Raw genomic sequence first — 13,614 nt, 5'->3', positions numbered from 1 at the left:
TTGTCACATCACCAAAGTTAAGCTAGTACCAGATGAATAACCATTTGGGAAGGCTGAGTGCTATATGTACCGTGCCGAGTTGTAGAAATTTCCAGGTTCGTATCTGAAGAAGTGGAAGATGCACCCCTGAATCAAAATGGAAAGCAACAGGTAAACTACCGTCTTTACTCGTCTTCCCAAGATTACCGTGGCTCTACAATTTGGAGAGCCGTGGTCACTGACGTTAAAAACAGCAGGGCTTCTGCATACATGCAATTTTATAAAAAGAAAATTTTTTAAGCGATTAATGGGAATTCGTAGGTATTAAAACAAAAACCTAGTATGATTGTTGAGTTATCTCCCTTTGTTTTTAAAATTTCTTTTCAAAATGGTGGGCAAGACAGTCACTCCTTGGATAGTTATAAAATTGTATTTTCCTGTGTAAAAATAATATTCCTCAAACTATTTACATGATTTTTGAAATATGATATATTTTTCCGTCACAGTTATGTACATCATTCAGATTCTTTATTTTCATTTTTAATGTAAGGGGAATTTTGGACACGAGTTATCACCTTGTATTTAATTGGATGCTACCCCAGCACGGTCATCAATGAATCATATTGGAAAAGCAAACTGCATGCACGCAAAAAAAGTGAGAAAAAAAATTTTGATTTTATTTTTATTTGTTTTAAAATACATTTTTTGTTGAGTTTCATTTCATTGAGTTTACGTGGATTTTACTTTACATATCTTTGGCTTTTTTTTTTCCTTTTCAAAGAATGTGTCCAGTCCGACCGAACCCACAGGTCAGGGGTTGAGGGAAGAAAAGTCTGTATGTGTTGGAGAGGGAGATGAGATGAGAAATGAAAGCGGGGGGAGAAAGAAAGAGTGAAAAGAGATGAGAACAAGAAAAAGAGAAAAGACGGTAGTGGGTTGGAAAGAGAGGGAGGGAGGTAGAAAAAAAGGCAACTTTCAAAAAGATTGTCCCAGGCAAAAAAAAAAAGTTGCAACCTCTCTCTCCCATAATCAGGCATTTTCGTACATTTTCAGACTTTCTTCCAGTTTACTTGTTATCTGAAAAAAAATAAATAAATAAAAATAAAATAAAACAAATAAGAATATTGTGATGATATCAATGTACAATCTCCAAGTGTTAGGAAGTATTTTAAAAAAAAAAAAAAAAAAAAAAAAAAAAAGAAGTTTATCAGCAGAACAAAGGCACAGGAAGTTATTCACCAAGACACACAAAGGTAACTAAAATAGGATTGTTAATCAAGGTGTGAGGGACAAAAGACAATATATTTAGAGTTAGTTTATGGGCAGTTTTAGAAACGGCGGTGAATTTTGTGACTGCTAACAGGAGTTAGGAACAGTTTAAAGACGGATTCAGGTTTGTGACAGTTGAGGACAGTGTCCAGTTGTCAGGTTAGATGTCCCTGAGAGAAATTGAGAAGTTTGTAGTCAAGGCAGAGGGAGACCAAGAGTAGATCCCATAAGTTTGAATTACTATTGAGTTATCTCCCTTGTTTCTTGAGATTATTTTCAAGATGGCGATGCACAACAGTCGCTCTTCTTTAACTCATTAATTTTGATTTTCTTAGTTAACAAATCCAACTACTTGATCAATTTATGTGATTTTTAAAATATTTTTTCATAGTTACGGATACGTACCTCACACAGGTTTTTCTTTATTTTTGCTTTTTTTAATATAAGGAAAATTCTAGGCAAAAGCCGAAAACGTTTAATGGAGATTGCAATGTTCAGCATGGTTCGAAACTGAAAAGTGCTATTGGTCATTTACAATAAAAATCTATATATTTTTTATATATTGTTTTGTTCTAGCTGGGGATGGGTCATCCTATCGGATGCTAGACATTCACTAGCTATCGCACGCATTTCAACCAAAAGATCTTTTCAAGATTCTAACTGTCCCTTTAAGTGCAATTGTTTGAATCTCTCTTGCACTTGGTTCACGGATTATATTTGCCAGGCAGTTCTTGAAATTCTTTTTCATAGGTCCAGTTGTTACAGGGAAAGGCTGCCCCCTTTCCATGTATGTAAGAAGAATATTAAATAAGTGAAAATGAGATTAGGATAAGCCTAGAATCGAGCCCTCTATGCAAAGTTCAGAAATGGAATGTGAGAAATTAAGCCTATTGTTAATTCTGAATATTAAATATGTCAGTAAAAGAATGAACAATGAAAATTAAAAATATATATTAAAAAAATAGGGTAGGAGAGTATTCTTTTGTGTGCAGAAGTGTATTTTGAACAAACACATGCATAACCACGTAAAATTAGTCACGTTTGGAAAACACACTTCTGACGTCATAGACAAATAACAATTCTCCATATAGTTCTATGGGTTCATCAGTCAGAGAGAGAGTTGAGAGTCGGTCAGTTGGCAGTCAGTGGTCAGCTGACCCTTTGGAAGCGAAGGGGTAGAAGATTAACCATATAGATACAAGTGAATTCCTGAGGTTATTCGACCAGTTCATCTGATAAAGAAAGAAGTCATCGTCATGTTTTTTACGTGTTGTCTCGTGCCGTCATTCAGTTACAATAGAAAAAGGTCATGTGTTTATCATTTATAACGAACTCTTGTGTAAAGTCTTCGATGATTATGCATCTTCCCCTCTTCTGTGTTAAGAACTTGTATACATCTGCAGTCAATAAATATATGAAGTCCCCAGCATCCCAGAACTGATATATAATCGTTATATCCGTCATATGTATTATCCCAATATGAATCCCCCGTCATATCTCTTAAATATGAAACCCCACAATACAACACAGTTGCTTCTAATCTGTATATGGCAAGAACATGAACTGACAAACGTAGAATTGCACAACTAATAGAAACTGGTAATGTCTTAGAGAATGTCAAAGCCATCAACAAATTACGAGAGACAACTGAATCGGCTGACAGCTGAAAAAGGAAAGCATATTAGCTGCAGAAGTAGGAATGCTAGACTATATATAATTGCTAACAGGCTGCCCGGTCGTGAAGTACACATAAATATTATATTTTAATTCATACAAAAATTGAGACATGTGCATGCGAGTATTAGGTTCTTTTCTAAACAATTCACTTTTTTTAAGTAAAAAATAAAAATACTCAAACTGAGATCAAAACCAAAACCTAAAGGTAGTCAAGTACGATAACAACTGGGTCAGTTTGACATGATCTTTAAAAAGTGTTTTCAAACCTACTTATTCTTAACATAAGTAATCTCTCACGTGAATGATTCACTCATGCACATTCGTGAAACAGTTGACAAATACATAAAAATCCGATGACTCCCTGCATACCAATTTTTCAACTTCGACTCCTGAGCAGCCCTTTTTTCAAGATGAAAACCGATTAAAAATTTTCCACATGTCTGAATACCATATATACCAAATTTCAAGTCTGTAGATCAAAAATGCATTGAGTATAAAGGTTGAGAATTGTCCACACACACACATTCCCAATTTTATAGATATATAGATAAATAATGAATTAATAAAAAGTTTGACCCATGGGGTCACCCACTGAGTTCTGGTTAGGTTGTTTGAATAAGGAAAAAGTGAGCTTGCAAAACCTATTAAATTAAAAATTAAAATAAATTTTAAATTAAAATACCAAATTAGTTGCTTTCTACTAGCAAAAAAAAAAAAAAACCCTCATCTGCCCCCCCCCCCCTTTTCTTTCCATCTCAGCTACAGGTTAAATAATTTTACTACTGTGGCATTCTCCATCCTTTTGTTTAAAATTGACTATCCCAATGTTTTTAGTCTTTACTTTCTTTAATAAAGGGAGAGGGAGTGGAAATACATAGATGGGGGGGGAGGCCTTAGGAAAACAAATGTTGATTAAATGCAGATTTAGTATAATAACAGACTGTTTCATTTCTATCTGCTTATTGTTTTTAAAATAATAAATTCAGGACATTTAGCGATGTTACTCTGTATGCGTGGGTGCCTGTAAATAAAACTTGTGTTTAGAAAACAAGCACAGGAACGTAAAAGGGACTGGAGCTTGGTAGACAGTTTGGGACTTATTAGGTTAGAGGATCTTTTGCACACTGTTCAAGAGAAATTAGTTGTTGGTGCAGCAGCTCAGATGTGGCAACGATACTCCATGCCTGGGCGAATGATAGCGTTATAGAGATATAGAAAACTAACAGGTGCAAGAAGCTTTCTAGCCTGATAGAGAGAGTCTACCTTCTTTGTAGCAAACTTAATAGAATGCGGTCAATAGAGAGACATGGAGTGAAAAAAGCATTCACTTCATGCATAAATATTTGGGGGGGGGGGAATAGTAGGGAAGGAATGTTGGATTATTAGTCGGGCAATGCAGGATTTTGTGAAGAGCAAATGAACCAGCCTGGAAATGACATCATCGGCCAGATAAAGAGCAATGGAATTTGGTCAATATAAACACATACACAACAAAGAACAGCAGACAGTAAGAGAAGAGTCAAGAGATGCATGTGTGACTCAATTCAACGCAATCTACCTCCCCATCCATTCCACCCCTCTTGTCACAAGTTAATGATACAGGTTAATTTGTTTACATAATAAAAACAGTTTTATATCAGCTGAGTTTCGTTGTATTAAACGAGGCCGATATCCATTAGTTGCGTGCTCTCGTGTAATGAATGAATGTAGGATTGACATGAAATTCTTAAAGATAACCTAAAATGACCGAAAAATGGGCTGAAATGACTTAAATAAAAAAAAATTTAATGACTTAGAATGACTTTAATGAACTTAAGGATGAATTGAATGACCTTAAGAATGACTTGAATGCTTAAAAAATAACTGGAATCCTTCAAAAACAACTTGAATGATCTGGAGAATGACTTGAATGGATTTGAGACTGACTGGTTGTAAAGAAGGTGATCATTTTACATTAAATTAATATAGAAAAGTGATCCCCCACTTTATATCACAAAGTTACAAACATAAGTACAGCATGTAGTAAGAACAGATACTACACTTTTTCTTCGCCTTTTGGCCAAGATCAATCTTAAAAAGCTAAGAACAGACCTTTGATCTTAATCAAAAAGGCCAAGCACAAAAGTGTTACGGACAGACCGACAGACTGACCAACCGACGGAGTGAGTTATAGAGTCGCTTGCACGCGACTAAAAATATATATGTCCATATGTATTTGGAAAAAGTGCAGCTGAAATTATACATTTTTCTACAAACTTTTCATGATATAACGCTGTACATTTATTGTGATTCATGTTGTTGGTGAACGTTAGCGATTCATGTTGGTGAACGTTGGCGATTCATGTCGGTGAACGTTAGCGATTCATGTCGGTGAACGTTAGCGATTCATGTCGGTGAACGTTAGCGATTCATGTCGGTGAACGTTAGCGATTCATGTCGGTGAACGTTAGCGATTCATGTCGGTGAACGTTAGCGATTCATGTCGGTGAACGTTAGCGATTCATGTCGGTGAACGTTAGCGATTCATGTCGGTGAACGTTAGCGATTCATGTCGGTGAACGTTAGCGATTCATGTCGGTGAACGTTAGCGATTCATGTTGGTGAACGTTAGCGATTCATGTTGGTGAACGTTAGCGATTCATGTTGGTGAACGTTAGCCGGAAGAATGTTAGCTGGATTTTGTTGTTTATATCTTCACTTTCAAATTCAATTCACAAATTGAACATGTTTCTATCCATTTACGTAGAGACAATGATATGCATAGATTCTTCAATGTATAAAAAGGCTTTCAGTTGGATTCTAGAATCAGCTCATCTAAACCATTTCTATACATTTTACGTCACTTTTCCTTTGTTTAGGGGTCAGACGTTTTCTGCTATCATGCAAGCTCCAGTTCTCATGGTTCTTGTTCAATCACGTACTTCAAAGCTGCAATTTAGGACATTCATGTTTGTGCAATGGTTTATCCAATAGAATGAATATTCTACATAACCATGCCAGTGGAATCAATTCATCGTCAGGATAACCTTTGAACTGTCTAAGTGTTGTACATTCAATAAATCTTCTGACTTGATGGATTCAGTCAGATTTCACATATCAGATCCGTCATTACTAGGGTTGGGACGATTCCAATATTTTTTTTATTCCGATACAATTCCCGATTCCAATTCTTTCTAAATCTCCAAATATTTAACTATAAAGTTGTTATTTTTCATGATTACCGTAAAAACATGTTAAATGTGTAGATATTTTCTTAAACGTAAGGATACACTTGTGAGAGATGATTTATCGATTTTAGTTTTACTAATAGTTTAAAATTAATATATATATTCATTATTTTAGTATTACTATCAGTGGTAGAATATTTTTCTTTATAGAGAATCAAATAAAAAAGCCAATTAAAAGAATCGTTTTTGGCATCGGAAAATAGGCACAAACTTTTCTGATTCCGATATCAAAAAAAAGTTCAGACTTTTTTCGATTCCAAATTCAGATTCATCATCCCAACATTAGCCATTACACTGCAGACAGGTGAGAAATGGAAAATATATATTTAAAAAAAGTTTTTGTCCAGAATTTCCCCGAATTAAAAAATAAAAATTAAAATTTTGAAGCGATTAATATGAATGCGTACATATAACAAAAAATCTTGCAGGTTTGAATTAGTTTTGAGTTATCTCCCTTACTTCCAGAAATAATTTTCAAGATGGCGATGCAAGGCAGTTGGTCTTCTATTATTCATAACATTTGATTTTCTTAGTTAAAAATAAAATTACTTGATCAATTTACATGATTTTTGAAGAATATATTTTGTTTCATCCAAGATATGTGCAGGTTTTTCCTTTTTTTTAATTTTTTTTTTTAATATGACTATAATTCTGGACAAAAAGAAAATGACACGTAAAATAAAATTATTTTGCAAAAAAAAAAAAAAAAAAAAAAAAAAAAAAAAAAAAAAAAAAAAATGAAGACTAACTCCTTGATAAAAGAGAATCTGTTGTTTGAGGTAAGCCTGCATCATTGCTTTAAAGTCAACGACTCGTTCTTTGTGGAAATGAGTCATTTCAGCCAGAGTACCGAAAGTGATGACATCAGCACGTTGCAGGATGCTCTGCATCTCAGATTCTGTGAATTTTGCATCTTCAACTTGTTTCTGGCATTCCTTAGCTTTTCCCATGGCACCCTGCACACAAAAAGAAAAAAAAAAATTTTTTTTGTATGAGACATTAAAATAAAGTGTTAAACTTTCACAAGAAACACTCGTCTAGCTGTAAACACTATCAATAATTTCCCCCACTCTTTATCTGTGCCTAAACCTAAACGCAGATTCCATGATCAAAGCTTCTTTCTTAGAACTGCACGCCTGTGGAATTGTCTTCCGTTTTCCTGCTTTCCGGCTGACTACAATATGGTTGTGTTCAAGTCTAAAGTTAATAAGTTCTTGTTGAGCCGTTCCATATGAGTTATCAAATTTACCAAATTTTCATTACTAATTATTACTATATTGACCAATTTCTACTGTACACTCTTTAACCCTTATCCTTGAGTGGCCTCTGGGCCTTGATAATGTGGTGATGCCTTTGTAAAAAAAAAAAAAAAACTAAACTGAAGTCAAATTTACTTTGAATTAAAAAAAACAATGTCATTGTAGGGGCTACTATCAGAGACCTAAACTACAGGGGTACTATGTAGGGAGTTAGGCAGTAAGATGTGTATTCACGTTACACTTGAACTTCTGCATGTCAGTACAGTGGGGGAAGTAGGGACCCGGAAGGGAATTCCAAAGTCTAGCAGTTCTGGGGAAGAAACTACTCGAGTAGAAAGCTCTCTTACATCTACAGATCTGTGTAGGGGTAGGATTTAGCTGCTTGTCGGGTTTGTCGGGGGTATTTACATCGAGGGGGTACAAGTGCTTGCAGTTCATCGGAGCATTCACCATTAAAATACTTGTAGAACAGGCAGAGGGATGATATATATAGGGAAATATCTCTGATTTGGGGTTTGACTACCCAGAATTCGATTTGTCCACTTGAGAAAATGATGTTTCTTCAGAGACAGGGTGTCATATTATAGTTTTAACTTAATTTAATTTTGTCAAAAATAATGTTGAGCTAATCACCGAGACAGTAGTTTTTTTGTTTTTTTGTTTATAGATTTGCAGCTTATTATGTAAAGTTTTTTTTTTTTTTTTTGTATGATCCCAGAATATATTTATATATTTCAGTAGATTAGCATGGAAGGAGTTAGTTGGTCCTCTGAGTATCTCAATGTTGGTTTAGGTTTGTGCGCCTCTTAGAGATGAGCTCTGGATTTCATAGTTAATGGAATGCGTCCGGTTGGACTTGTGTTTTGGTTTAGTCGGGCTAAGAATTCTTGTTTGCACGTCTGCTGTTCATTAAAAGATTAATCATTGCAACTTCCAAAAACAATTCTTTGTTACTCTAAACTGGAGTTTTAAATTTATTTGGACGGAGAATTCTTCTGTTGGGACTGGTGTTGGAATCGATTAGTGACTTTAGACCAGCATGAGCCGACAATCATATCCTGTGAACACATAAGCGCATATTCACACAAGACCTATGTCCTTAGAAGAAATTTCCTAGTAAAATATGAAAATCTGTTAATTGATGCTCTGAGCAGCTAATGGTCAGTTTAAGCTTGTGTGCCTTTTAGAGAGAGAATGGGGCCATGGTCAAGTTAAGAAGTCTGTTGAACAGAAGAAAATGAGCATCATTGTTATACCTAAACAAAAACAAAAAAAACAAAAAACTTTGTGACTTGTTTTAAACTACCAACTTAAAAGTACTAGGTAAAATTCACTTCTAAGTGACACTCTTCTGAGTGCTAAAGGTCCAATCCTCAGTGTAGGCAATACTAAGAATACAATTGTGAATTACTTAAGACTTGTAGCTGGTCACGGCTGACAGAACGAGAGCATACTACCCTCGCAGATAAAATAAAGAGTCCCATTCAAAATTCTGTGAAAATTCCAGAGTTCAGCAAGAAAGTTTCTCAGAGTTCAACAAGATACACCTGAAGAAGGTCGGAGGTTACATCGGCCGAAACGTTATGTGAATAATACTCAAGATGAGAGCAAAAGTTTGAAAAATCCAAATAATATAAACAGGAGCTGTAATTTTATTTGAAGGAGAATTTTTTTTGTTGTAGCACTGCCCACATAATTGGCATCAATTGCAGTGGGTGAATTGAGCAATGACCTTGGACCGGCACAACGAGCGGATGATCACAACGTGTCCAGTGTACACACAGATAAATGTTCACATTATCACAAGTAGAATAGAAAGGAAGCTTATTTTAAAATCATATTTTCTCGATTGCATCCAAAACAAATAAAATTAATTGTTCTATAGTTAGAAATGATCTTAAATAGGAGACATGTCATTTTCAAAATATATAAAAAACATTGTTTAAAATATGTGAGATTTTAAAAGTTGAACCTAGATAGTAGTTGAAATTAGGGTTTAATAAAAAAAAAATAAATAAATAAATAAAAAATAAAAAAAAACATTGTGTTTTTCGAACTAGAAGAGAACTTTACTTGCTGGCCTTTGAGCAAGACGCATCAGTTTTGGGGCTGCCAACCCAAAAGGCTGGCGGCCCTCGAAAGGGTAAAGTGAAAAGAACGACTTTCCTCCTCCGACCAAGAAAATTAATTAAAGAGCTTGATTTCAGTTGAAAGATTTTGCATCCAGAAACATTGTTTTTCTTAAATCCGAGAGAAGTCCCGAATTTAACTAGTACTTTTTGAGTTTGAACTGTATCCAAAATGATTTTATGCAATAATTATTTTTGTTCATAAAAATGTCCAAAGTTATCATTGATTATTGATTGCATATTGATTTGAGAGTAACAGTTTATTTCAACCCGACGCCAAGTTACGGCTGAGAAAGCAGCATACAAGCCATTCATCAGAGCACTCACTATGACGGATGAAATCAACCGCAGCATCCGACGACGAATGGCCAGCTGAAGATAAAAGTGTTGCCACACAGTTTTGTGCACATTTTGTATGCCCAGAATATCAGTAGTTTCCAATGACTAGTAAGTGTTTGATTACATTTTGAGGAGTCCATCATTAGAGAGAGCTAAGCCACCATTTTCTTGCCTGTGTGTACGCCCTAGCCCTGTTGGTTGCATCTATGATCCCGTGAACCAGGACTGGACGATGCAGCCCAAACGGGGTTTACAGTTTCACAAATTTCTAAGTTGAGACTAAAACTGGAATTTGTAAACATTTTGATTTATTTTGAAATATGCTGATTTGAAGAATGTATTAAAAACAACTGAGCAAGACTAACAACCAAAGTGAAGGGATATTTTGCCTTTTGCTCCCCCCTCAACTGAGGAGTTGACAGCATCTGTAAAGCGGTGTGTGCTAAAAGGAGTGTCGGCATTCTATTGCAATAAATTGTAAATTATATAAAAAAAGATGATTCTTGTGTTGATTCCTTCTTTCTTTTGTAACGCCTTTTGCCTTTATGATCCAGTAATTAAATCGATACACCCTCACCATCCCCAAGAAAAACAAAAGAAAAATCTTTATGGTGTACATATCTTTATGGTGTACATACCCACAACGAAAAAATATATTCTACATCAAAAGTGATTGGGTAGTTTTGTTTTTTTTTTTTTTAAAAAAAAAAAAGATGATCAAATTTTATAACTAAACGATGATTTCTCAATTGTTGGTTGGTTGTTTTACGGCATATCAACCCTTTTCAGGTTATTTAATGCCGAATCCAAAATGATTTTGAGAAAAAAGTTTTTAATAGAATATATTTGTTTTTTTACCACTCCGGGTCAGAGTAGACCTGGGAGCAATGGCAATTAAAGGGTGGCTCCACACTCCCCAGAGCCCGCAAGCTGGGGCCTCACCATCAGGTATAGTTTAAGGCCATTGAAATAACTCAAGTTCACCACAGGTTAACTCCCCCTTAAAATCGCTCTTCAGTAATAGAGTTTATAATTAGTCTTGTGCCATCATTGTAATTCCAATGAATTTGCATTAATCATTTAAAAATTTTCTTTTAAAATAAAACTACCTGATCAATTTATGTGCTTTTTGGTATACAATATATTTTTGGTATACAATATATTCTTTCCATCATGGATGCATACATCATAAAGATTTTTCTTTATTTTTGTTTTTTTCTAGAGAGCGGGGTTATGAACTTGCATCAAGAAAAGTGGCAATGTTATAATATATGGGAGCATCATCAGGTGTTACTGTGTCATAGTAGATCTGGAAGTAACGGTAACAAAGGAAACTCACTATTCAATGTAGGTTCGTATAAAAACAGTAATAAAAGATGTTAAAAAATGATTAAAAAAAAATAAAAATTAAAAAAAAAAAATTTAAAAAATAGTGTTTCTATGTTATACAAACGAAAGAATAATTATTATAATTAAAAACTATTTTTGATAAAGTTTATATGGGGAATAAATTTTGTCCAACATTTTGACTTACATTAATTTATTTTTATTGCAGACTATTATTCTCATCTTTATTAGTTGTTTTCACGGGGATGAGAATAACAGTCCGCAATAAAAATAAATTAATATAAATAATACTCATCTCAATAATGAATTCCAATTAAAAATATATATTTTGACTTACGTTAGTCATGTGACGTAAACAGAACTTAATTATTGATTTTCGCTTCCTTTCCTAAATTTCTGTTTTCATTAATAACTATATTGATTATTTTTTTACCTTATTGTCTTTCATAATTTTTAGATATGTTACTATTTGAAACCTGAAAATTACGTAGGTACCATTTATTTCGCTTGAAATTCAATTTTTTTTTATCTGTATAATATAGAAGCGCCAAAAGTTTAAATATTGCAAAAAAAAAAAAAAAAAAAAAAAAAAAAAGAAGAAGAGGGGGTGGGGGATAAGATAAAATAAGGTCTCACTTCATGAACTTTTAAAACATCTGGATAGACGGAAAGAAGGCCTTTGTATTCATAGAGTCCATCAGAGAGAATGAGGCTGTCTTTGTGCGGCTGAAATTTAAAAAAAAAAAAAAAAAACATTAAAAAGTAATCATAATTTTTGGGGTGATGGAAATATTTATTAAACAAACACAGGGATACACACATTATGATAAGAGGTCAAGGGAAAGAACTTGGTAGGCAGTGTGGAACCTATATCAGATTACAGAAGTGGTTCCCAACCCTTTTTTTTTTTTATGTGGTACCACATGGAATGCTCACTTCAGTGAAAAGTACCATCCTTCTTCCTGTTGAGTGTTCCCACCTTTACAGGATCACGGTAGTTAGAGATGAAGGTAATAGCTTGTTGTCTTGCCATACCATACATGTGATGCTGTTCTGACACAGGTAGTGACTTTCACCTTAAGGAGGTTTCTTGACTGTCTTCAGACATTGGAAAAAAACTTCCTGGTGTGCAGGAGAGTTGCAACAACCCCAGTTTGTAAGTGGTTCACAGCATATTTGGCCAGAGTCACTGAGTTCATGACTATAATGTGTGCGCCCCCCTCCCCCATCCCAGCTAATATCAAGAGAAGGACAACAATTTTTCCAACTGCACCCAATTCTTGAACTGGCATTAGTGCTGCCCCGGTGTAGACTTCTACATTGAGAATATATCCAGTCTCCACTTCACAAAGAAATGATTTGATGCCTCATTTTGTGGGCTTGTCTTATTATCACCAGGTGATTTTTTCATGGGAATCATTCTTTCATCGAGGCTAAGGTGGTGTCTGGACTTGTATCGAAACTTGGTGAGTAGATACTCCAGAACAGGAGTAACTTTGTAGATTCTGTCTCTCTTGTCAATGCCAGCATCCTCATCAAGCACACGCAGGAAAGTTCAGATGGCCAAGAATCTATCTCGTGTCATGACGTTGCGGAACCCTGGAGTATATCCAATGAAGTCACTTCCATCACTTGACCAGTAATTCCGATAGCTGGATTTCACAGATATATGTAGATCCTCAGCACAACAAAGGCTTTCATTTCCTCAACAGAAACCTCCTTGAAATTCTTGCAGTAGTTGTAGTTGGGCCTTTCTGCACACATTTGAGTGGCACATAAATTAGTCTTCTCTGTCAAAGTCTGACAGAAGTCATCCTCGGTAAACAACAAAAGAAAATCGATGCACTTGCTTTCTTCAGTAATATGACCTGGAATGTTCACTGGCCATGTCCCATCCTCATCGAAATCTGGAGCTACAAAATTGCGACTCCATTCCTCATCAACCATACCAGAATATCCCCTATCACCTGGCTGAGTGACACGCTCCCTACTTTGGACACTTGATTTTGATCTAGGCCCAATTGCATCATCAGAATTATCATCACTTCCTCCTTCATCGATATATTCATCATCGCTAGTGTTACTTGATCAGAAACTCCTGATCAAATCCCTTTTTTTTTTTATGTAGGTTTCAACTATTTGTTCGCTTCTGCAACAGAAATATTTCTCTTATATTTTATTGTTAATATTTCTTTTTCTTTTTTCCATTTCTCACAAGATTTAGAAAAGGTTGGATGGTTTCCTGAACAGTTGGGGCATTTAACTTCTCCATAACAAGTTTCTGTATTATGGTTTTGCCTTTTCAAACCACATCTAGCATATGTGGGACTTCTTCTGCATGCGTCGTTATGGTGTCCGAATCTCGGACATTTAAAAACATCTCAAGCG

General features: G+C 35.0%; 1 protein-coding gene across 4 annotated transcripts in view; it reads right to left on the bottom strand.

Annotated features, from left to right (window-relative positions):
- Positions 1 to 647: 647 nt before the first annotated feature.
- LOC145293228 (sorting nexin-33-like) overlaps positions 648 to 13,614 on the bottom strand; it is a 274,899-nt gene continuing 261,932 nt past the window's right edge. For all 4 annotated transcript variants that reach the window (XM_080139778.1, XM_080139774.1, XM_080139777.1 and 1 more), the window contains 3 exons: positions 11,863 to 11,952; positions 6,902 to 7,108; positions 648 to 1,056 (listed from right to left, as the gene is read on the bottom strand). In XM_080139778.1, the coding sequence (XP_079995904.1) occupies positions 1,009 to 1,056; positions 6,902 to 7,108; positions 11,863 to 11,952 (345 nt within the window). In that variant the 3' untranslated portion in view covers positions 648 to 1,008. The remainder of the gene's footprint in view (positions 1,057 to 6,901; positions 7,109 to 11,862; positions 11,953 to 13,614) is intronic.

Source organism: Euprymna scolopes, chromosome 14, assembly GCF_053919585.1.
Source record: "Euprymna scolopes isolate OS-2025 chromosome 14, ASM5391958v1, whole genome shotgun sequence".
NCBI classification, from domain to species: domain Eukaryota; kingdom Metazoa; phylum Mollusca; class Cephalopoda; order Sepiida; family Sepiolidae; genus Euprymna; species Euprymna scolopes.
The sequence above is the reverse complement of the archived record's forward strand: the minus strand, read 5'-3'. Positions and strand labels throughout refer to the sequence as shown.